The sequence below is a fragment of the Blennius ocellaris genome (assembly GCF_963422515.1).
Source record: "Blennius ocellaris genome assembly, chromosome: 9".
Classification (NCBI taxonomy): domain Eukaryota; kingdom Metazoa; phylum Chordata; class Actinopteri; order Blenniiformes; family Blenniidae; genus Blennius; species Blennius ocellaris.
In genome coordinates this window covers 1848404-1871579 of record NC_137658.1, presented here as the reverse complement: position 1 = coordinate 1871579, position 23176 = coordinate 1848404, and the positions used below count along the sequence as shown (strand labels likewise).

General features: G+C 44.5%; 1 protein-coding gene across 1 annotated transcript; it reads right to left on the bottom strand.

Moving 5' to 3' along the window:
• Positions 1-516: 516 nt before the first annotated feature.
• cxcl14 (chemokine (C-X-C motif) ligand 14) lies at positions 517-9970 on the bottom strand. The gene is made up of 4 exons (XM_080501872.1): positions 9258-9970; positions 7379-7484; positions 2544-2657; positions 517-1822 (listed from the first exon to the last, which is right to left on the bottom strand). Exons 1-4 carry the CDS (start codon positions 9319-9321, stop codon positions 1807-1809), a joined length of 300 nt encoding a protein of 99 aa, XP_080357998.1. The 5' UTR covers positions 9322-9970; the 3' UTR covers positions 517-1806.
• Between the last annotated feature and the right edge of the window lie 13206 nt (positions 9971-23176).

Here is a 23176-nt window from a genome sequence, read left to right as displayed (position 1 = left end):
AAAATAGTACTTGATTACAGTAATTTGAGCATTAGTAATCCACTAAATCCACCTCTGGTTACTACAAGTATTCTAAGTATTTGTAATGGATTACTTTGTAATTAAAGGTGTTGTAAAGTCAGTTGGTTCCACCTGGTGGACAATCTGTTTTATTGCACTTCAGTTTCAATTATTATTATTATTATTATTGTCGTTATTATTTTTATTATTATTATTATTATTATGTTGTTGTTGTTGTGATTTGTGCCCCATCATAGTGCAGTGCTGAGGACTCAGTGATAATATCCCCTTAGGAAACACACACACACACACACACACACACACACACACACACACACACACACACACACACACACACACACACACACACACGTTGATATAGTGTATTACCAGCAGGGGGCAGCAGAGCTCAAACTAAAATGGCCAAAAAAAACAAAAAAAACAAATGATGCAGTAAATACAATAAAATATTCCATCTCCTAACGTACAGGGTACACTGGCCAATTTACACAACGCTTCATCGTATATATTTATTTATTTATACATATTTATTTATATAAAACAAGAGTAATGCACATTCTTGAGACGGTAAAGAAAATGTGAAGTTCTTGTATAAATGAAGATATTGATGACGTGGCGGCAAATCAACACAGTCAGTGATTTGAAAACATACACAGTAATAACAGTATTTTTTTTTTCTTTTTACCCAAGGACAGATCACTGAGACGACGAAATAATTTTTTTTATGCGCTATTATTTTGTTCTTTATCTTTTAATTATAAAAAAAGAAGAAGAGAAAAAAAAACAACAACATCAAAAATCACCTTCTTTATTCAGCTCCAGTTAAAAACTTCTAAAACTCACCCCATAGTGACAGATAGTTCAGACAAATACTTAGATTTTGTTTTAGGAAAAAAAAAAAAACCCCGATCCTACATATTTGCTGTGAAGCCTAGACCTATATTAGCTGACTTTTCTTTATTCACACTTTAATGCTAAACAAAAAAGAAAATGAAAAACAGGAGTGGGTCACATGATTCCTGTGTCTTAAATATCCAGTACGGCTTTACACTTCACTTTTACAGAAATAAACCTTTTAAGGGCTTAAGTTTTCATTTTTGTTGTGATTTTCTACAAAGTAGTTTGTTCCTGCTGCATCAAGCCGTCCCAGTAGTTTTTTTTTTTTTTTAACGAGGGGTCCCTCGGGCTTCGTTTCATAAATGCCGACCTCCGGCTTTTGTAGAAACACTTTGCTATCTATAAAAACACCTGTAAGCAGTGAAACGGCAACATTCACATGTGAGTGTTTGCGTTGCGTGGCAGCGGCGCAGACGATCTTCACTTTTCACTTATTAAGAGAAACGATGAGCCGGTGACGTGACGAAGAGGTTCGTTTGACACGCGTGACGCCTGGATGGAGGGTGGAACACGCCGTCGTCCCACCGCCGTTTAAAAAACCGGTACCGGACGACGCAGCGGAGGAAGGGGAGGAGCTACGGCGTGACGGAAATAAAAAAAAAAAAAGATGGATTGACTTTGTTCTTACGTCTTCCCCCGGGGAGAGGAAGTGTCTCGTCCTCTACTTGACAAACGTAACTAGAGACTGGAACTAGAACGGGCCCACCGGCTTATATACAAACGATATATATATATCTATATTTATATATATTTATATTTTGACTGTGCTCGACAGGTCCCGGGCAGGAGAGAGAGGAGGACAGGTTACGCCGTGCACTCCATGAAAGCAGTCCCGCTGGTGGTCTCGCCGTCTCCTCGTCCCTCGTCTCCGTCCATCCAGCGGAAGGTTTAGGCTTCGTAAACCCTGCAGGGGAAACCACACGCCATTTATTAGTCCTTCTGGCAGACCGGACTCTATGAACAGGTATCAATGACCCCTGGGATCTCGCCAGGACGCTGACCTCTGACCTCTGACCTCGTAGAGGACGAGGAGCTGCTGCAACAAGTCCGGTCGATGAATCTCTACAGACGAGCGCAACATGAAAGAACTAGACTCTCTTAATATTGACAATGGGAGTCTGGAGACAGTCTGGTTGGATTGTTGTTATAGTGACTGTCAAAATAAAACTACCAAGTTGCATTGTTATTATAGTGACTGTCAAAATAAAACTACCAGGTTGCATTGTTATTCTAGTGACTGTCAAAATAAAACTACCAAGTTAGATTGTTATTACGGCAACTGTCAAAATAAAACCACCAAGTTGGATTGTTATTACGGTGACTGTCAAAATAAACCTACCAAGTTGGATTGTTATTCTAATGACTGTCAAAATAAAAACCCCAAGTTGGATTGTTATTATAGTGACTGTCAAAATAAAACTACCAAGTTGGATTGTTATTATAGTGACTGTCAAAATAAAACTACCAAGTTGGATTGTTATTATAGTGACTGTCAAAATAAAACTACCAAGTTGGATTGTTATTATAGTGACTGTGTGTGTGTGTGTGTGTGTGTGTGTGTGTGTGTGTGTGTGTGTGTGTGTGTGTGTGTGTGTGTGTGTGTGTGTGTGTGTGTGTGTGTGTACCTGTGTTTGTCCTTCCAGATGCGGAACCATTTCACCAGGTTCTTGGTGCTCTGCAGTTTGGGGTGCAGGCAGTACTCCTGCCCCTTGAACCGGGAGATGTTCTCCATCGTCACACTGTGAGAACCGGAGAACAGGAGAACATGAGAACAGGAGAACAGGAGAATGTGAGAACATGAGAACAAGAGAACAGGAGAAAGTGAGAACATGAGAACAAGCGAACATGAGAACAGGAGAAAGTGAGAACATGAGAACATGAGAATGTGAGAACATGAGAACAGGAGAAAGTGAGAACATGGGAATGTGAGAACATGAGAACAGGAGAACGTGACAGCATGAGAACATGAGAACAGGAGAACGTGAGAACAGGAGAATGTGAGAACAGGAGAATGTGAGAACAGAAGAACGTGAGAACATGAGAACAGGAGAACGTGAGAGCATGAGAACAGGAGAACGTGAGAACAGGAGAATGTGAGAACAGGAGAATGTGAGAACAGAAGAATGTGAGAACATGAGAACAGGAGAAAGTGAGAATAGGAGAACATGAGAACAGGAGAACGTGAGAACATGAGAACGTGAGAGCAGGAGAACATGAGAACAGGAGAACCTGAGAACAGGAGAACCTGAGAACAGGAGAACGTGAGAGCATGAGAACAAGAGAACAGGAGAAAGTGAGAATAGTGAGAACATGAGAACAGGAGAACGTGAGAACATGAGAACGTGAGAGCAGGAGAACATGAGAACAGGAGAACATGAGAACAGAAGAATGTGAGAACAGGAGAACATGAGAACAGGAGAATGTGAGAACAGGAGGACGTGAGAACAGGAGAACGTGAGAACATGAGAACCTGAGAACAGGAGAACCTGAGAACCTGAGAACAGGAGAACAGGAGGACGTGAGAACAGGAGAATGTGAGAACAGGAGAACGTGAGAACATGAGAACCTGAGAACAGGAGAACATGAGAACCTGAGAACAGGAGAACCTGAGAACATGAGAACCTGAGAACAGGAGAACATGAGAACCTGAGAACAGGAGAACCTGAGAACATGAGAACCTGAGAACAGGAGAACCTGAGAACCTGAGAACAGGAGAACGTGAGAACATGAGAACCTGAGAACAGGAGAACAGGAGAACGTGAGAACAGGAGAACGTGGGACCATGAGAACAGGAGCCGTCAGTCAGGAGCAATATTATGGAGCTGCCACTTAAAAATGTGACGTCTGAGCTCAGTGAATAACGGAGGCTGAAGCTTCACGGCGGAGACGGGCTAGCAGGAGGCATATTCAGGACACACAAGACACTGTGGAGGAAGAAACAACCCCCCCACCCCCCCTCCCTCTCTCTCTCTTTCTCTCTCTCTCTCTCTCTCGCTCTCCAGTGACACTCACCCGACCATGAATGCTAAATGACCCGACTGCAGGAGTCATGAAGTTTAGATTATAGTTTCCCAGCTTGTTGGATTTGAAGGAGCTTCAGTCAGAGTGTGTGTGTGTTTCATACAGAGAATACAAAAGTGTGTGTGCACCCCCACCCCCCCCCCCCCCCCCCCCCTCACACACACACACACACACACACACACGTATCTGACCAGCAGGAGTGAAAGTTCTCCTGGTTGACCTGAGCTGTTGGTCGGAGAAGAAGAAGAAGAAGAAGAAGAAGAAGAAGAAGAAGAAGAAGAAGAAGAAGAAGAAGAAGAAGAAGAAGAAGAAGAAGAAGAAGAAGAAGAGAAAACAGGCAGAAATGAGGAGAAACAAGGACATTTGGGGCTCCCAGCTTGAGTGTGGTGACTTACAATGTCAGAGAGAGAGAGAGAGAGAGAGAGAGAGAGAGAGAGAGAGAGGGAGAGGGAGAGGGAGAGGGAGAGGGAGAGGGAGAGGGGGAGAAGCCCCCCCTCCCACACACACACACACATTTTCTTTCCAGATCCTGCTGAGACTCATTTTTCACGGCGAACCAGCGGCTGGTGGCTCCATCTCATGCTAATAAAGCTGCCCTGAGTGATGAGTGGGTAACACACGCACACACACACACACACAGACACACACACACACACACACACACACACACACACACACACACACACACACACACGCACACACACACACACACACCGTCTTTCGCTCTTTTAGTTTTTTTTCTCTTGGGGTCATAATGACTCTGTGCCACTGATTTAACACACACTGTGTCTCACATCAAGTAAATACTCTTATTTAAATAACGGTACATTCGTGACAAAGACAAACTGAATTTAGTTGAAAACTCAGATCAGCTTTGCTTGTATGAGTTTTGAGGATGAGCCTGGATGTGCAATACTCACATCTGGGTTCTAAAATACACGTTGAATAAAACAACAAATAATCAAGCTCACTAAAACTGTAGGTTATTTAAAGGCAATTCTTGAAATCGTGTCATCTCATTACAGTATCTCAAATTCTTTGATTACAAATGAGATATTTGCGTCTGAAAATCCTCCCTCCCTCTCTGTGATGTCGTGTTTTGCCAGCAGGGGGCAGCAGAGCGCGCGTGTGGGACAGAAACCTCTGACATAACGTCTCCATCTGTTGTTCCTTCACGCTGTCGCTCTGACGTGACTCTTCAAATAAATCCCAGTTCCAAATCACAGCGCATTCCTGGTTACAAGTAAAACATGTTTTTCATCTGCGACCCCCTGAACCCAGAGAGGAGATGGAACACGCTGCGGCCGCACGCTTCATCACGTCAAGGTGTTTATTCACGTCTGGAAGCTCCACAGGTTGCTTCCTGACTGTTTGGGTATAAGAGATGAGAGAGGAGGCCTCATCATCCTGGTCCTAATGGCTGGGGTTAAAGGTGGTGGCCGTCTGTGTGTCGGGCGAGAGAGGAGGTCACACAGTGAGAGAGAGAGAGAGAGAGAGAGAGAGAGAGAGGAGGTCACACAGTGAGAGAGAGAGGAGGTCACACAGTGAGAGAGAGAGAGAGGAGGTCACACAGTGAGAGAGAGAGAGAGAGAGGAGGTCACACAGTGAGAGAGAGAGAGAGAGGAGGTCACACAGTGAGAGAGAGAGAGAAGAGGTCACACAGTGAGAGAGAGAGAGAGAGAGAGGAGGTCACACAGTGAGAGAGAGAGAGAAGAGGTCACACAGTGAGAGAGAGAGAGAAGAGGTCACACAGTGAGAGAGAGAGAGAAGAGGTCATACAGTGAGAGAGAGAGAGAGAGAGAGGAGGTCACACAGTGAGAGAGAGAGAGAAGAGGTCACACAGTGAGAGAGAGAGAGAAGAGATCACACAGTGAGAGAGAGAGAGAGGAGGTCACACAGTGAGAGAGAGAGAGAGGAGGTCACACAGTGAGAGAGAGAGAGAGGAGGTCACACAGTGAGAGAGAGAGAGAAGAGGTCACACAGTGAGAGAGAGAGGAGGTCACACAGTGAGAGAGAGAGAGGAGGTCACAGTGAGAGAGAGAGAGGAGGTCACACAGTGAGAGAGAGAGAGGAGGTCACAGTGAGAGAGAGAGAGAGAGAGAGGAGGTCACACAGTGAGAGAGAGAGAGGAGGTCACACAGTGAGAGAGAGAGAGGAGGTCACAGTGAGAGAGAGAGAGAGAGAGGAGGTCACACAGTGAGAGAGAGAGGAGGTCACACAGTGAGAGAGAGAGAGGAGGTCACACAGTGAGAGAGAGAGAGAAGAGGTCACACAGTGAGAGAGAGAGAGAGAGAGCGAGAGAGAGAGAGAGAGAAAGAGAGAGAGGAGGTCACATAGTGAGAGAGCGAGAGAGCAAGCAAGAGAGAGCAAGAGAGAGGTCACAGCGAGAGACAGTGAGAGAGCGAGAGCGAGAGAGAGCAATAGAGAGAGAGAAGAGAGAGAGAGAGAGAGAGAGAGAGAGAGAGAGAGAGAGAGAGAGAGAGAGAGGAGGTCACCACTGTGGACTTTCCCTTCAGAAAGAACCAGGTTCTAGTTCTGGTCCAGGTCCAGAACTAGCACCAGTTCCTTGTCGGTCCACCGCCAGCGCCGGTTCTCAACAGGAGCTAACCCGGTGCTACGCTAGCTCCACTTCTCCGCTGGGCCAGCGAGGAACCAGGCCGGCGCCAGGCGGGTCACCGGGTGGGGGCGGAGTCACCGCTAATAACAAGGTGGAACAGACGCTGAACCGGCTTTCCGAAACCGACAGCGAAGACGGAGCCCCGGACTTTATCGAGAAAAAATATAAAAATAACACGTGGAACAATGTCGTAAGTCCCTCCTGAATTTAATAATACACACATACTACTGTAAATGACAGCTGGATTCTTTAACCATAAAATGAGAATTTTAATGGCTTCATGTCAAAGTGAACCTTGAGAGAGTGAGAGAGAGCGAGAGAGAGAGAGAGAGCGAGAGAGAGGAGCAGACAGTCTCCCACAATAATAAAAGTAGAGATCGACGGAGGCGGAGTTACACGCTCTCACATTATTGACACACATGTTCTACACATGTCGGCGTCCATCATGCTCCACATCTGGAATCGTAGCAGTCAGATAAAAAAAAGAAGGCAATTCTCATGTTACGTTCTTGGCGGCTTGGGGGAAAACCCACGAAATCGTCTCCTCTCCCCGCTTTTTGCGGCCAATAAATCCCCCCCTGCTGGGCGGCCGAGGGCAGTAATGGAGCCGTGGCGTTATCGCCACGCCGTAAATCGTGGTCAGAGCCGAGGCGAAGGGGCGTTTTTGATAACAGCCAAACAGCTGCCGGGCGTTCCTTCACGGCGGCTGTGAATCTGAGTGTGATCGGTATGAGTGGCATTCCAGTGCAGGATGGAGTAAAAAAAAAAAAAGGGCTGGAGGAGATGAGGAGGGGGGAAAATGAGGGGAAAAATGAGACTCACAATATCATTTTCTCCTGGCAGTACGGGTGTTTGGGTTTGATCTCCAGCTTCTGGACGTCCTTGTACCTGATCTTCGGTCCTTTCCTGGTGCATCTGCACTTGTAGGCTGCAGACGAGACATGGAAAACCAGTTAAACTTAATTTTTTTTTTAATTTCATGGATCTTCTCATAGTTTTAAGAAGAAAAAAAAAAGAAAAAGTGAAGAAATGATTTGACGGGATCCTGAGAGGATATTTGGATTAAACGCTGCTGGGAGTCGAGCTCAATGGTTCAACTTTCAAACTGATTTATTTTGAAAATACAATCCTGCAAAAAAAATAAAAAATGAAGGATCTTCTACACTGAAAGCCATTTCCACAAACACGAAAATAATTTGTTGAGTTGATGTAATTTGATCACGTCACACGCTTCCTTCTATTCATATTAAATAGATTGAATTCCATTTATTCGCATTATCTGAACACGCGTGTTAGAAAGAAACTCAACATGCTCGTGTTCATCAAACTGACGCGTAAACTTTTATGACTAGAAACACTGATCACACTGAAAAGAATAATTCTGTCATTTCCACAAACGCAAAAATGATTTGAGTTAATGTAATTTAATCGTGTCACACATTTCCAACAATTCATATTAAGTAGAATGAATCGAGTTTATTCACATTATCTGACCAACATGTAGTAGAATGAAGCATTTCACAACAAGAAACTCAATATGCTCATGTTAGTCAAACACATTTCTGATATGTGAACTGAAAAACTGTATAGTGGGTCTTTTTTGTTTTTGAGTGTAGTAATATTACACGATTTGCATGTTTCAGCTCCGGCAGGTCGATTAATGCTGAGTTCAAGTTAAGAAAAACAAACCTGTGGATTCGACAGACCCACTGACATTATACAAAAAATTGAATTCAGATTCATTGCAGACACTTTGTGTAAATCAATCCCTTCACTCCCATCAATCGTCTCCTGCTGCTGCCGTTTCTTTACGACACTGACCCAGCAGAGCAGAGGGCTTTTGGCCGAGGTGATATAACTGAGGAAGACGAGGGTCCAAGGTCTCCTTCATCCATCACCTGCTATCTGTCCCCACCAGCAGACACTCACTGCTCTACAGACAAAAACCCTGGACAACCAAAAGGCCAATAAAACATCCTGGATGTTGACTTTAAAAAACAAAAATAAAAAATGTAAATAATCAAATACATGTTATACGTGTGCCACTTATGTGATTGTGACGTCACTACCCAAGTTCATCACTCATGTAAGGTGGAAATAAGTTCTCCTGTTGCTCTGTAACAGATGTGAAGCGACAAGAAAGGGACATGAGAATGGAGGTAAAGTTCTCTAAAGTTTGCGTCTGTCAGGCTTTAAACGTCCTCCAGGGCTCCAGGTTGAATTTATTACTGGTCTCATCCTGAATGTGGACCAGCTGCAACCAGAAACTGTGTTTAAAAACCTGCCAGGAAAAAAAACCCTAATGAATAAAAATCACATTATTGCGGCTCCATCCAGAGCGTGCCGAGTCCCACCGAGTCACTTATCATATATTCTCAGTGTTTATTCTCACAACAACAAAGTCCTGAGGTGGATTTCTCGTCAGAAGTGAGAGATGCTGGCAACAAAACCCAAACAAACCCTCCGGATGAAGACGAACCTTACTTTTTCTTGACGATTAAATGATGATTATCTGCTAAATTATTCCATATTTTTCTTTACACGCACACACACACAAAAGGACCCCCCCCCCCTCTCCCCACACACACACTATATCCTTCCTCTATTGTTATCCAGTTACATCACAGCAGTTTGCGTGCAAAAGCGCTCATTTAAAAAAAATAAAAATAAGTGAAGAGAAGAGAGGAGAGAGAATGTTTACCTTCTGCGCTCAGGAAGAGAAAAGCCACCAACAACACCAGAACCGCCGCTGTGCACCGACGCATGTCTCCAGGAGGGAAGACAAGATGCGTTCAGGGTCAAAATAAGTTCCTGAAAATTACTACAAAAATTAAAAAAAATTATAAAAATTAAAAAATCCCGGACCAGGAGTCTTCAGGCCAAAGCAGAAGGGGAATAAAGAAGGAAGAAGAAGTCTGATGGTGACTTGATGGTTTGCAGCTGAGAGTCAGACTGAAGGAATGAAGGAGCGAAGAGGGGCTCTGCTTTTTGGAGTGTGATTGTGCAACTCAACTCTCTCTCTCTCTCTCTCTCGCTCTTCCTCTCTCTGTCTTTCTCTGACTCTCTCTCGCTCTCCCTCTCTCCCTCTCTCTGTCTTTCTCTGCCTCTCTCTCTCTCTCTCTCTGCTTTTCTCTCGCTCTCTCTCTGCTTTTCTCTCTCTCTCTCTGCTTTTCTCTCTCTCCCTCTCTCTCTGCCTCTCTCTTTCTCTCTGCCTCTCTCTCTCTGTGTCTTTCTCTGCCTCTCTCTCTCCCTCTCTCTGTCTTTCTCTGCCTCTCTGCTTTTCTCTCTCTCTCTGCTTTTCTCTCTCTCTCTCTCTGCTTTTCTCTCTCTCTCTCTCCTCTCTCGCTCTCCCTCTCTCTCTGCCTCTCTCTTTCTCTCTGTGTGTCTTTCTCTGCCTCTCCCTCTCTTTCTCTCTGTCTTTCTCTGCCCCTCTCTCTCTCTTTCTCTCTCTCTATTTGCCTCTCTCTCTCTCTCCTTCTCCCCTCTCTCCCTCTATCTCTCTCACTCTCTGTCTCTCCCCCCCTCTCTCTCTCTGTTCCCCTCTCTCTCCCTCCTCTCTCTGTCTATCTCTATGTCTCTTTCTCCTTCTCCCCTCTCTCTCTCTCTCTCTCTCCTCTTCTTTCTCTCTCCTTCTCCCCCTCCCTCCCTCCCCCCCCTCATTAATATGCGCGGCCAGACAGCGAGTCCAGCAGCCAGGGGGAGAAGAAGTGGACAACACGGTGAGAGGAGGGAAGGAAAACCACTAAATCCTCTCATTGTGAAGCAGAAGGTGTGAGGAGAGTCTGGCTGGAGGTAAAACACGGACCGGAGCCGCGGCCGCTCCAGATCAGATCGAACGTCGTCAATAAAAACACAGCGCGTGAGCAGAAAGACACATTTTTAAAGGTGCGTTCATTGGAATGAAAGTTACTCCGGGATGCAGGGCGGAGGGGAGGAGCTCTGTGATCTACTGCGCATGCGCACAACAACCATTCAGCACTTAAGTAGTTAGAGCTTCAGATGTTTATTCAGCATGAAGCCAGAGTCGGAGCGTTTTCAAAAAGTTCCACATTGGGAGCCAAAAGTTGTGTAATAATAATAATAATGTTGAGCTTCATAGAGGTTGAAATAATGACAATGTAAGCGTTTTATGAAGATCAGTAACATTTAGACCAAATAAAGGTTGTGCCTTGTCGTTGTTATTGTTCGTCACTCAGACGCGTTCGTGAATCAGCAAAAAGCAAAGTTCAGTGTTTATAAGTTACCAGCTTGTAAATGAACCAGGTTGAATCTCTGACAGGGAAACAGAACGGAGAAAGACGCAGTGAATTATTTACTTTGTCAGTTCTGGTCATCTCCAGTCGGTTTTTTTTAGGGACCTCGCCAACGGCTGGGCCCTAGTTTTGTTTGTTTTTTGTTTTTTCCATGTCTGCCACTTCAAATCCTTTAAATTCAGCCGCGACGCGACGAGGATGAACTTTAAACTGTCCTTCACCGGCCGCAGGTGAATAAATGTCGTCATTGTGCGAGTCGATGCTGAACCTTTGGCCTGTAAGGGATATTCCTGAGAAGAGGCTCCGACCCCCTGCTGAGACGCTGTGGAGCAAACTGCTGTCATCACCAGGCGTGTGTGTGTGTGTGTGTGTGTGTGTGTGTGTGTGTGTGTGTGTGTGTGTGTGTGTGTGTGTGTGTGTGTGTTTCATTACAAAAAACAAACCAACTAGTGGCCCGACAGGAAAAATACGACGTTTTTCAACATGGCTGCCGTTTCCACGTAAACGGCCGTTTAACCGCGGAAACGCCGTCAGACAATTACACATTTTAATCAGATTCATCGCCGGATTGCTGCGGATTAGTTTCAGTTCATCGGGATTAAATATCCATTTTTGATGGAGAAGATACCCTTTTTTGTCGGCGTACTATTTTAAGAGGGAAGAGAAAACGCCTCCCTGCAGACGGAGTGTCTCATTGTTTAAATACAGTCGTTCAGCTTGATTATATATGTCGCCGCCAAAACACAGCAGGGAGCCTGACGGCGTCAGGATGAGTGTGAACTGATGGCGGCTGACAGGACAGACAGTTTGTCCACCAAGTCACTGAACTCTTTCCCCTCTGGAACCAACAGCTTGTTTTTATACACAAAAACACATTTCCTCTCTCGTGCTCGATGAAAAGTCCCACCAGGCCGGGGCGGAGGAGGAAATGTGAATAACAACAATAAAAACATGTGGACTTCTCACTTTATTACTGAATAAATGAGATGAAGTCCGACCGGTCACGTGTTGCTGCTTCGTTTAAGCTGAACCAAACAATGGAATTAATTAAAAATACTCACTAATAGTGAGTCTTAATAAAAAGTTATGGTTGAAATAATTCCAATGTGACGTCATGTAATAACATTTCCTGTTGTAGAAGATAGTTTGTGCAGTGAAATGTTGGCAGGAGGGTTTTATTTTGACAGTCACTGTAATAACAATCCAACTTGGTAGTTTTATTTTGACAGTCACTGTAATAACAATCCAACTTGGTGGTTTTATTTTGACAGTCACTGTAATAACAATCTAACTTGGTGGTTTTATTTTGACAGTCACTAGAATAACAATCCAACTTGGTAGTTTTATTTTGATAGTCACTGTAATATCAATCCAACTTGGTGGTTTTATTTTGACAGTCACCGTAATAACAATCTAACTTGGTGGTTTTATTTTGACAGTCACTATAATAACAATCTAGCTTGGTGGTTTTATTTTGACAGTCACCGTAATAACAATCCAACTTGGTGGTTTTATTTTGACAGTCACTATAATAACAATCCAACTTGGCAGTTTTATTTTGACAGTCACCGTAATAACAATCTAACTTGGTGGTTTTATTTTGACAGTCACTATAATAACAATTGAACTTGGTGGTTTTATTTTGACAGTCACCATAACGGACGGGCAGAAAAGCATTAGTGTCAGGCAGGTGTCGGGCAGGTGTGAGGGGATAATTCTTCTCAGGTGACGGGGGCGGGGGAGGGCGGGGGGAGGGCGGGGGAGGGCGAGGCTCATAACCTCGGGCTGAGATGTAATTGCTTGTTGAAGCCGTCACGTTCAGTTTCTCAGGTTCACAGCGGCGGCTTGATGAACATTAGCGACTGAAGGTCACATGTTCCGCCTTTGTCGGCGCCCCGCTGCTGTTTACCATCAAACAGTTCCCATAAGCCACCTGTCATCTTCGTCACCGCGGAGCAGAGGTCAGAGGTCAAAGGTCAACGGACCAGCAGCCCATACTGCTTACCTGGTTGAGATCAAACCAGTTTCAAAGCGGCACTGTCAGGGACAGATTATGAAAACTCCCACAATGCAACAGCTTGACAAGAATATTTCATTGCATTAAAATTGCCTTAATGTTACTTTTCATATATACTATATATACTTTTACGCTATAATCTGAAACCTGTTATTTTACTCACGGGGAACTTGAGCTCCCTGAAATAAATACATTTTAATGAATTATCTTTAATACGGAAAATATTTATGTTTATAATAATCCTCCTATGTTAAAACAAAAAAAACAAAAAAAGCTGGTTACGAGTAGTTTGAAGTCGATATTCGTCTCTAGGTGGAGGCTGGATGCAAGGAATCAACAGAAAACAACATTTTACTGTGGGAAAACTAAAGTTACAGAAGATATTTGGATTAAATATCTCCTATAACTGTAATTATCCCACTGACAGGAGTTATTATGTTCAGTTTGCCTTCTCGAAACAACAACAATAAATACCTTCAACACGCTTTGCTCACGGGGAGAATTGACATCCTGAATTCATCACAGCTTCACTTTTCCTTATACAGTCCTGAGTCACAGCTGGAACCGCTGGAACTGCTGGAACGCCACGAGAAACAAAAAACCCAACATAAACACGCCGTCCGTCTCGGCTCGTTTGGATTCGAACGGCTCTCGCTAGAAAATTTCATAAATTTTAAGGCGACGTGTTCGCAGCAACACACACTGAGAGTAACGACGAGTCAGCGCGACGAGACGACGCCGGTACTCGTCTTTAAGGAAGGACGGAGAAGGAGAAATGAAAGAGTAAAGGTTTGAACCGCAGTGCGTGTAAAAGCAGCATATGTTCATTTCAGTGCTGTCAAAAGTAACCAATTAATTAATTAATTGATTGATTTGAGGCGCTTAATTCGTTAAAAAAATGTAAGGTAATTAACGTAAGTTTGTTTACGCACACACACACACACACACACACACACACACACACACACACACACACACACACACACACACACACACACACACACACACACACACACACACACACACACACACACACACACACACACACACTCATATTTTGCCAGTATTTCCTCCAGCTCCTGGTCAGCCAACATGGCAACCTGCCGTTTTGGCTGCAGAATTTCCTCTGTGGTCGTTGACTTCGGCTTTTCAAAGTAAAGCTAATGACTTTCTACTTTCTCAATCAGTCGTCGGGAAACTTTCTAAAGTGAAAACTAAATATTATTCCACTGGTTGTGGAGTCACAGTGCTGCGTCCAGAGACGCTGCACATGGAAAATGTTGCATAAAAAAAAAAAACTGAAGTAAACAAAACTCTGTTAATTACGTTTTTTTTTTTTTTTTTTTTTACGGATTAAAGCTTCAAATCAATTCATTAAATGGAGTTATTTTGGACAGCACTTCTTCTTCTTCTTCTTCTTCTTCTTCTTCTTCTTCTTCTTCTTCTTCTTCTTCTTCTTCTTCTTCTTCTTCTTCTTCTTCTTCTTCTTCTTCTTCTTCTTCTTCTTCTTCTTCTTCTTCTTCTTCTTCTTCTTCTTCTTCTTCTTCTTCTTCTTCTTCTTCTTCTTCTTCTTCTTCTTCTTCTTCTTCTTCTTCTTCTTCTCCTCTCAAAGACAAACTGAGTTGATTCAAAGTATAAACAAAGGAGCACTGGTATGAACTGAAACGCTCACGACGGCCGTCCCGGTGCAGAAACACCCGCAGCTCAAACCTCCTTTTTATTTTCAGAAGAATTACTGTTTACCTGAAATGAAGACGGAATGTAAACTTCCAAGTCTCACGTTTCAGATCAGAGGCGAGAAGTTTAGAAAACTCCTAGAAAACAACTTGTCTGGCGGCTCAAATGACAAAAGGAGCACAAAGTGCACAGAAAGGTCTCATTGCTGACGTTCCTTTCAAAATTAAATGTTATATGACAGAAGCAATAACAACAAGTTTGTCTCACACACACACACACACACACACACACACCCTGCTTAAATTCACATTTTCCCACAGAGCGAGGAAACCGGAGAACAAACCACAGAATGTAAAGACCAATTAGTCCGACACACTCAGAGACGTTCCTTCTGCCAACCGCCGATTATTCACCTCAGAAACAAGATACAACATATGTGTTGGAAGGAAAGACCCTTTTCTTTTTTTTAAAGCAAATTTATTACCGACGAATTTGTAGTTATTATTGAATTTTGATCCAAAAATCCAGAAGAAAGTCTTTGAGCAAAATTACATTAAAAAAGAAAAAGTGCACAGTGGCAGCATTTCAGAAAAGTTGTGTTTTCACTGGTTTCCATGGAGACAAAGTCTGAGGTTTTTGTTTTGTATTTTCAAAAAGTTGCACCTCGGCATCCTATTGTGTTAAAACGCTTCGAATTGTTCGTCGTCATGAAGCTTTTCGTTTTGTTTTCCTCTGTTTGTTTTCCTCTGTTTGTTTTCCTCCCGTCGTGTTCCTCCTTCTGTTTCTCCCTCCTTCTGTTTCTTATTGTTGCCAAGTTGGCTGGAAAGTTCCAGCGAGCAGATGTTGGAGATCTTATCCAGCAGCCCCGGCCTGCCCCCCCCCCCCCCCTGTCACGGCTCCTGGACAAGATATTTCAAGTTCAAAATGTCAGAAATGTGTCTCCGCATGACAAACAGCTTGTTTTTCTGTGTGCGTGAGGACGGAGGACGTGCTGCAGCTCGACCCTCCGAGATTCTAAAGGCCGATTGAGGAGAAGAAAAGACCTGATCCCTCTTGAATGTGAGGATAAAGGAGAGCATTTCCTGCCTTGAATGGACAAAAATGCACAAAAAGTGATTTTTTTTCTTTCTTTTTAACCACAGCTGCTTCGAATCAGAAAGCAAGTTTCACTAAAATTCCACCTAATTGATCTTGTCTCTGCAGGAAACCGTCTGTTTTGTTCAACTCAACTTGTTTTCCCCTCTGACACGATGCTCCTCTGCTCTTCAGTTTCTCCATCGGTTTTCTTGGAAAACGAAGGTTGCGGCGGGTCAAACAGTCGTTCTGCATCGTGTTCGGGGAGTTTAAGTTGGAGGTGCAAAACTTCCCCCAAATGTTGAAAATCAACTGGTTGCCATGCTTGAAACCAAAACAAAGCCGTTTCACTGGAGACGGCGTTTCGTCACTACGAACACGACTCGACACAAACTTTTATTTTGACAGTCATGATACAAAAACAATCCAACTTGGCCGCCTGTCAACACGAATGCCCGCGTTCTTCCGTCGTTACTGTTTATAACGTGTTGTTTCTGTGTGGTTTTATTACGAGAACTAACAACAGCACCAACTAGTGGCCCAACTTCAAAATTACATCGTTTTCAAGTTGTTGTTTTTTTTACGGGTATCATTTTCAAAATGTTGTCGCGTGTCGCGAATAAACCGATCACCGCAAAGACGAGACGGGACGAGACGGGACGAGACGAGACGAGACGGGACGAGACGAGATGAGATGAGATGAGACGGGACGGGACGAGACGGGACGGGGCGGGACGAGACGACACGGGACGGGACGGGACGACACGGGACGAGACGAGACGAGACGAGACGAGACGAGACGGGACGAGACGAGACGGGACGAGACGAGACGGGACGAGACGAGACGGGACGAGACGAGACGGGACGAGACGAGACGAGATACTACGGGACGGGACGGGACGGGACGAGACGACACGGGACGGGACGGGACGGGACGGGACGAGACGACACGGGACGAGACGATACGGGACGAGACGAGACGAGACGAGACGAGACGAGACGAGACGAGACGAGACGGGACGAGACGAGACGAGACGAGACGAGACGGGACGAGACGAGACGAGATACTACGGGACGGGACGGGACGGGACGCGACGACACGGGACGAGACGACACGGGACGGGACGGGACGGGACGAGACGAGACGAGACGGGACGGGACGAGACGAGACGAGATACGACGGGACGGGACGGGACGAGACGAGAAACAATAAACAACAATGCAATAAAACTGATATTTTAAAGGAAATGTTAAATGGAAACAGGAAACAGCAAGCCAATAAAAAAATTAATTGAGAAAATAAATATATCTATCGTCTATCGGGGAATCATTTATCTGGGTTGAAACCCATGAAAAGGCCTCAGCTGCAAAGTGTGTGTCCTTCACACCAGGGCGTGAGGACTAACAGCCATTTTCTATGTGTGTGTGTGTGTGTGTGTGTGTGTGTGTGTGTGTGTGTGTGTGTGTGTGTGTGTGTGTGTGTGTGTGTGTGTGTGTGTGTGTGTGTGTGTGTTGCCATCAGACAGGTCTATTTCCAGCCTGGTTCTGCGTCGGTGGCGGCCAGAGAACCCGATGTAGGTCAGCGCGCTGCAGGAGGGGGAACACCGGCGGAAACGTGAGCAGAACCCTGAATAATTCACGTCCCTGTAAAGAGACCCGGAGCGCCGCCGCACGGGAAGCCCTGCATCTATGGATTTATCCAATTAAACGTCCCGACATATTTCCACTTCGACGCTCCGAACAAACACGACGCGGAGTTTATCAGGCCACAGAAGCTTTTTCGAGCTCAAACTCAGTCCCTGATTTACTGGACGACGTTTTAACTGAAAGATTTTGGTCGTTTCATCAGTAAATCAAAATGCTTTTAACATGTTACATAATTCTTTCATACTTCCATATCTTAATTATTGTGTTGAAATGTGGGGTGATAATTCTAAATCAAACATCAATTAAATTTTCTGAAATATCAGTGTAATTGTTGGTAAATTGCATAAATTGGATATAATTGTACAGCTATTTTATTATTATTTGTAATATATTGTGTATACGTGTATAAATGAAATGTCTTATTATGTTTGCGTAATAAGCGTTTACAGCCTAAAACTCTTACGGCCTGTAAATTTGTCAACCTACGGATGAAAATGCTGATTTTATTTTGTTGACAGCAGAAATAATTAAATAAATTAAAACATTTCGAAAAACGTCCACGCCAATGTAGTTTCCGTGTTGGGCCACTAGTTAGCGCTGTTGCAGCGGAGAACAATACGCCGGTCACGCTGTACACGCTATAGCTATAAACACTAGATGCCCGTTGATGCCACGTTCCTACAGCGCCGCCATCTTGGAGAGGTCTCCCGCTCCCGCTAAACATAAAGACCCCAGGCGAGAAAATCCACCAAAACATTCGTAGCTCGCTTGTTCGTCCACGTAGCGACACGAATCATACCTCATTTTAAAGCTGAGGAAAAACTCTATCGTGTGACAGACTTTTCCCATCGCCCAATATTTTCTCCATGAGGTTTCCACAGGATAGAATAAGACAGATTTGTGTTGCTACGTGGACTAGCAAGCGAGCTATTTAGCACAAGCGGGAGACCTCTCCAAGATGGCGGTGCTGAAGGCACGTCACAGGCGGCGCCGTGAGGCATCTAGTGCTTTTGATATCTATGGTACCCGCTGTGCAGGAACGTTCTCGAGAAGTGACCGATGTACCGGGGGAACGACCGGGGAGCAGGAACCTCGTTTCTAACCGTTTATAATCCGTGATCTAAATGTCCGCAGGCGTTGTGTTTCGTTCATCAGATATTAATGCGACTGCTCCATAATTAACCAGGTCGCCCCCGTTGACGCCGATCCCTGCGACCTCGGGCTATATGTCACGCGTCAGGGTGATGGAAACACGCCAGGACTCACGCCGACACCCGAGACTTCCTGTCGTGGCGCCCCTTCTCACATGGCGGCGGACTCCGTCATCCAGATACTCGACCGCGAACTCCGTGAAATACACACCGGGAGACGACGCACATGAAAACACATTGATTGCGCGTTTTTTTTTTTTTTTTTTTTTCGTTTTGGGAAAGTTTTGCGTTTACATTTTGAAAACGATGTCCGCTCACACCGAAAGAGCAGAAACACTGAGTACAATGTCAATAGCATGTCGGGCCACTAGTGGGTGCTGTTTTTTTTTTTTTTTAAGAATATTCTACTACTATACTATACTACGTTAAACTATCAAGTCCCAGGAGATTGTAACACCCAGGGGGGAAAACGTCGTTCCTCATGTTTCTCGTTACACTGCCCCCTACAGGTCTGGCTGCCCTCGGGTGGAACCGAGAAATAAAACATCAGAGTTATTCTGTTTCAGTTTCAATGTGTCGACGGTCCCGAGGAGGAACGTGAGCAACATGACGAGTCCTTTGAGATGGAGGCGCTCGCACACACACACACACACACACACACACACACACACACACACACACACACACACACACACACACACACACACACACACACACACACACTAGAGAGTTGTATGCCTGAGCGCTATCATGAACACAAACACAAACTGGCTCATGAACATCTGCATTAACATATGGCCTCCAAACGGCTGCTTTGTGGTGAGAATACCTATTAAGTGTGTACAAACAAAGAAGAGCACACACACACACACACACGCACACACACATCACACACACGCACACACACGGGGGCACCTAATGACTGCATTGTGTCCACATATTAAAGCTCAGACACACTCCCACATCGACCGGGAGACAAACTGCGTGGTTCCCTCATTATGGAGGAGCTGCGAGGCTACTTGGGATTGCAGACACGAGCCAGGCAGATGCCCGCTGGCACACACACACACACACACACACACACACACACACACACACACACACACACACACACACACACACACACGCTCTTCTTTCTCTTCCGTGGTAAGAGTATCGTCTGGTTCAAAAGACACTTCTGGAAGACTTTCATTGGTGCTTTCTTCTTTATCGTTCCCAATAATCATCACACCAACTTGTAAATAAGTCACTACAGGATTAAAGGAATGAGGACATGTTGTGTCAAAGCTCCTTTGAATTCCTTTGAAAGGAGAAGAATTTTAATAAGGAGATCCAGTGTCATCCAGTTGTCGCCACCTGTGGATCTCGACAACTCTCGACAGGAAGTGACGTGTCGTATCCCTTAAAAGCGTCGGACGACAAGCGTCTTCTCACCTGTGGTTAAAAACTCTGCTGTGAGTTCAAAGTTGTTTACGCGATACTGTCTTTAAATGAAAATGCACCGTGGGGGTGTGTTGACGTGACACTGGTGCTCAGAGCCACTTAAAACGCTCCGTCTCCGTGGAAACAGGTGAAAATGCACATTTTTAAAAATACTTCGACTAAATCTTTGTAGACGGCCAGAATAGTAAACTAACCTCGTCGTATGTCCATTGGAATGTCCGTTTACTCACCATTAATATTAAAAGCAGATTGTTCTCTGCGTGGTTTCATTACAAAAACTAACAAACAGCGCCCCCTGATGGCCAAACATAAAAATTTGATCTTTTTTTTTTTGGTGGCATTTTTGCCTGTTTTTTTTTCACAACTTTGCCATGTGAACACAAAAATATTGAAAACGATGCGTTTAACCTTGAAATGTTGTGGTGAATGGGGATTTTTTTTTTTTAAACTCAACAGTTATCAATAGATAAAAAAAATAAATAAAGCGAAAGTAAACATCTATAGATAAATAAATAATAACGTGAAGGTAAACATCAATAGATAAAATAGAGCTAATAGATAAATAATAAAGTGAAAGTAAATATCTATAGATAAATAAAGCTAAAGTAAACATCAATAGACATATAATAAAGTGAAAGTAAATATCTATAGATAAATAAATAAAGGGGAGGTAAACATCTGTAGATAAAATAAAGCTAAAGTTAACATCAATAGATAAATAATAACGTGAAGGCAAACATCTATAGATAAAATAAAGCTAAAGTAAACATCAATAGACATATAATAAAGTGAAAGTAAATATCTATAGATAAATAAATAAAGGGGAGGTAAACATCTGTAGATAAAATAAAGCTAAAGTTAACATCAATAGATAAATAAATAAAGTGAGGTAAATATTAATAGATAGATAAATAAATAAAGTGAGGTAAATATGAATAGATAGATAAATAAATAAATCGAGGTAAACATTAATAGATAGATAAATAAATAAATCGAGGTAAACATCAATAGATAGATAAATAAATAAAGTGAGGTAAATATCAATAGATAAATAAATAAAGCGAGGTAAATATCAATAGATAAATAAATAAAGCGAGGTAAACATCAATAGATAGATAAATAAATAAATCGAGGTAAACATCACTAGATAGATAAATAAAGTGAGGTAAACATCAATAGATAAATAAATAAAGTGAGGTAAATATCAATAGATAAATAAATAAAGTGAGGTAAATATCAATAGATAAATAAATAAAGCGAGGTAAACACCAGCTGTACGGCGGCTGAGGCGACGCCTCGTGGAACCAGAGCCTCTGAACGTCGCCGACCTTCATCACGTTTGCTTGTGACTCATGAAAAGCCCGAGGAGACAAAAGATCTGGAGGAATGAAGGAAAGTTCAAACGGTTCAGCTTCTGCGTCGAGTCACGACTCTGTTGTCATCTCGTCTTCAAAACGCTCCTCCGCTGGATCTGCCTCAGTCTTTCATGTGGCTTCAGGCCGCCGGGAAACAATCTGAAGCCCAACAAAGCCTCTTTGATTCAAAACTCTTGACGCGACGGCCGAGCGAAGCCACTGACGTACTTGGCGAGCGCTCCGACCCCGAACCCGACCCTCGCTCGCCACGCACGGATTCTGCTGACTCGCTTTTTTTAGCCACGCCCCCACTCCGCCCAGCGGGCCGCAGGTCAAGCGGCTCACCTCCGTCATCGCCGGGGGTGGAAACAGTCGATTGACGGGAGCTGGGAGGTTGAGGAAGTCGGCCCACTCGAACATGTGGTTTTGACTAAACAAGACAAAACAAAAAAAAAAAAAAAACAACCGCAGGGAATTGATGTAGTTGGGTTGCGCGGAGGGGAAACACCAGACAAGGGCCCAGATTCATCTCGCCGACTCCATCATGACGTCCGCCGTCATCAATGGAGGCCGTTGTTGTGAATGGACGACCGCTTCCCCGCGCTTTGGCACAATATTTACTCAGCTGCTCTCGGCTGCAGCGGTTTCACGTCCGCGGAGGTTAAACACAGTATTCCTTTCATGCCGCTACTGCAAAATGGAGGACGAGGGAGGATCCCTGTGAGTCGCTGGTGTCGCGCGGTCCCGGCTGAGAGGCGTCTCTTTTGGGAATCGGCACGTCGCCGAGGCCTCCTGCTGTGCAGGGGAGCCTCAGACACCGGGGGGGGGGGGGGGACCTGACAGAAGGTCCAATGCATGCATCGCTGCACCTGCCCCTGGGGGGGGTGGGGGGGGCAAGGTGAGCCTTTGCTGCAGGCAGACGATCTTACTGTCCCATGAAAGGACGCCACGGGAGGCTGCTGGAGCCACACGGACCTGCTGTGTCCCCCGGAGACACTCGACAGGACGAAGACGGACTGCAAGTTTTCCTGTGCAAACTTTTCGAAAGTGAATTCTAACTTTTTAATTCAGTTCTTTCTTTCTTGGAGCGGTGAGAACGGTATGGACCAGCTGCAACCAGCAGGTGGCGGTAAAGCAGCTTTACAGATGCCAACTGCTGTTGAATCCACGTGAAGAAGAAGAAGAAGACGAAGAAGAAGAAGAAGAAGAAGAAGAAGAAGAAGAAGAAGAAGAAGAAGAAGAAGAAGAAGAAGAAGAAGAAGAAGAAGAAGAAGGTGGAAAAACTCCTTTTGAACAGGAATTCAATTAAATTCCATTAAAATTTCTATTGTGCCAAAATACATCCCAGTCGTTTAAAGGGACTTTTAAAGAGAAACATCCAATAATTCAACTTGAGCCAGACGAAGAGACGGTGGAAAGGACGAAACCTGCAGAACCAGAGGTGGAGACTTCCGGTTCTGTTCCAGTTGCAGTTTGGGGAAAGGAGGGAAGAAAAAGGGGGGGAATCGGGTCGGAGGTTAAAGAATAACGGAGACGTACGGCAAACAAACAAACCAGTTGACATAATAAGAGGACAGAATCAGTGGAAGCATGACAGAGTGGAGGAGCTTCTGCACGTCCTGCTCATTTCAGAACGTCCATGTTTGTGCCTCTGCTCAGGAAACGTGGTCGAAATCAGCCGGCGTCACATTTCCAGTCTAATCCTGCCTCAGTTCCACGTGAGTTCAGTGGCAAGAAATAACCGACTGGAGGAAGTTTTCATCCCGAGGAGATTTTTTTTTTCTTTTTTTGCATTCTGTACATTTCCCTACAGTGATTCACAGATACCAGAGCTTTTTTCCTCCCACTAATCCTCTTAGTGATGAAATCAGAGGTTTCGTTTCCGACAGTGATGCTGGGGGACGGCGTGCAGGAGGACGGTGTATTGGAGGACGGCGTGCAGGAGGACGGTGTATTGGAGGACGGCGTGATGGAGGACGGTGTATTGGAGGACGGTGTATGGA

Excerpts from the sequence above, each read along its gene's own strand:
- cxcl14 (XM_080501872.1), bottom strand. The coding sequence starts at position 9,321 with ATGCGTCGGTGCACAGCGGCGGTTCTGGTGTTGTTGGTGGCTTTTCTC. Across the intron at positions 7,485-9,257 it reads TCTCTTCCTGAGCGCAGAAG|CCTACAAGTGCAGATGCACC; the intron begins GTAAACATTCTC and ends TCTCGTCTGCAG. Across the intron at positions 2,658-7,378 it reads TGCCAGGAGAAAATGATATT|TGTGACGATGGAGAACATCT; the intron begins GTGAGTCTCATT and ends CGGTTCTCACAG.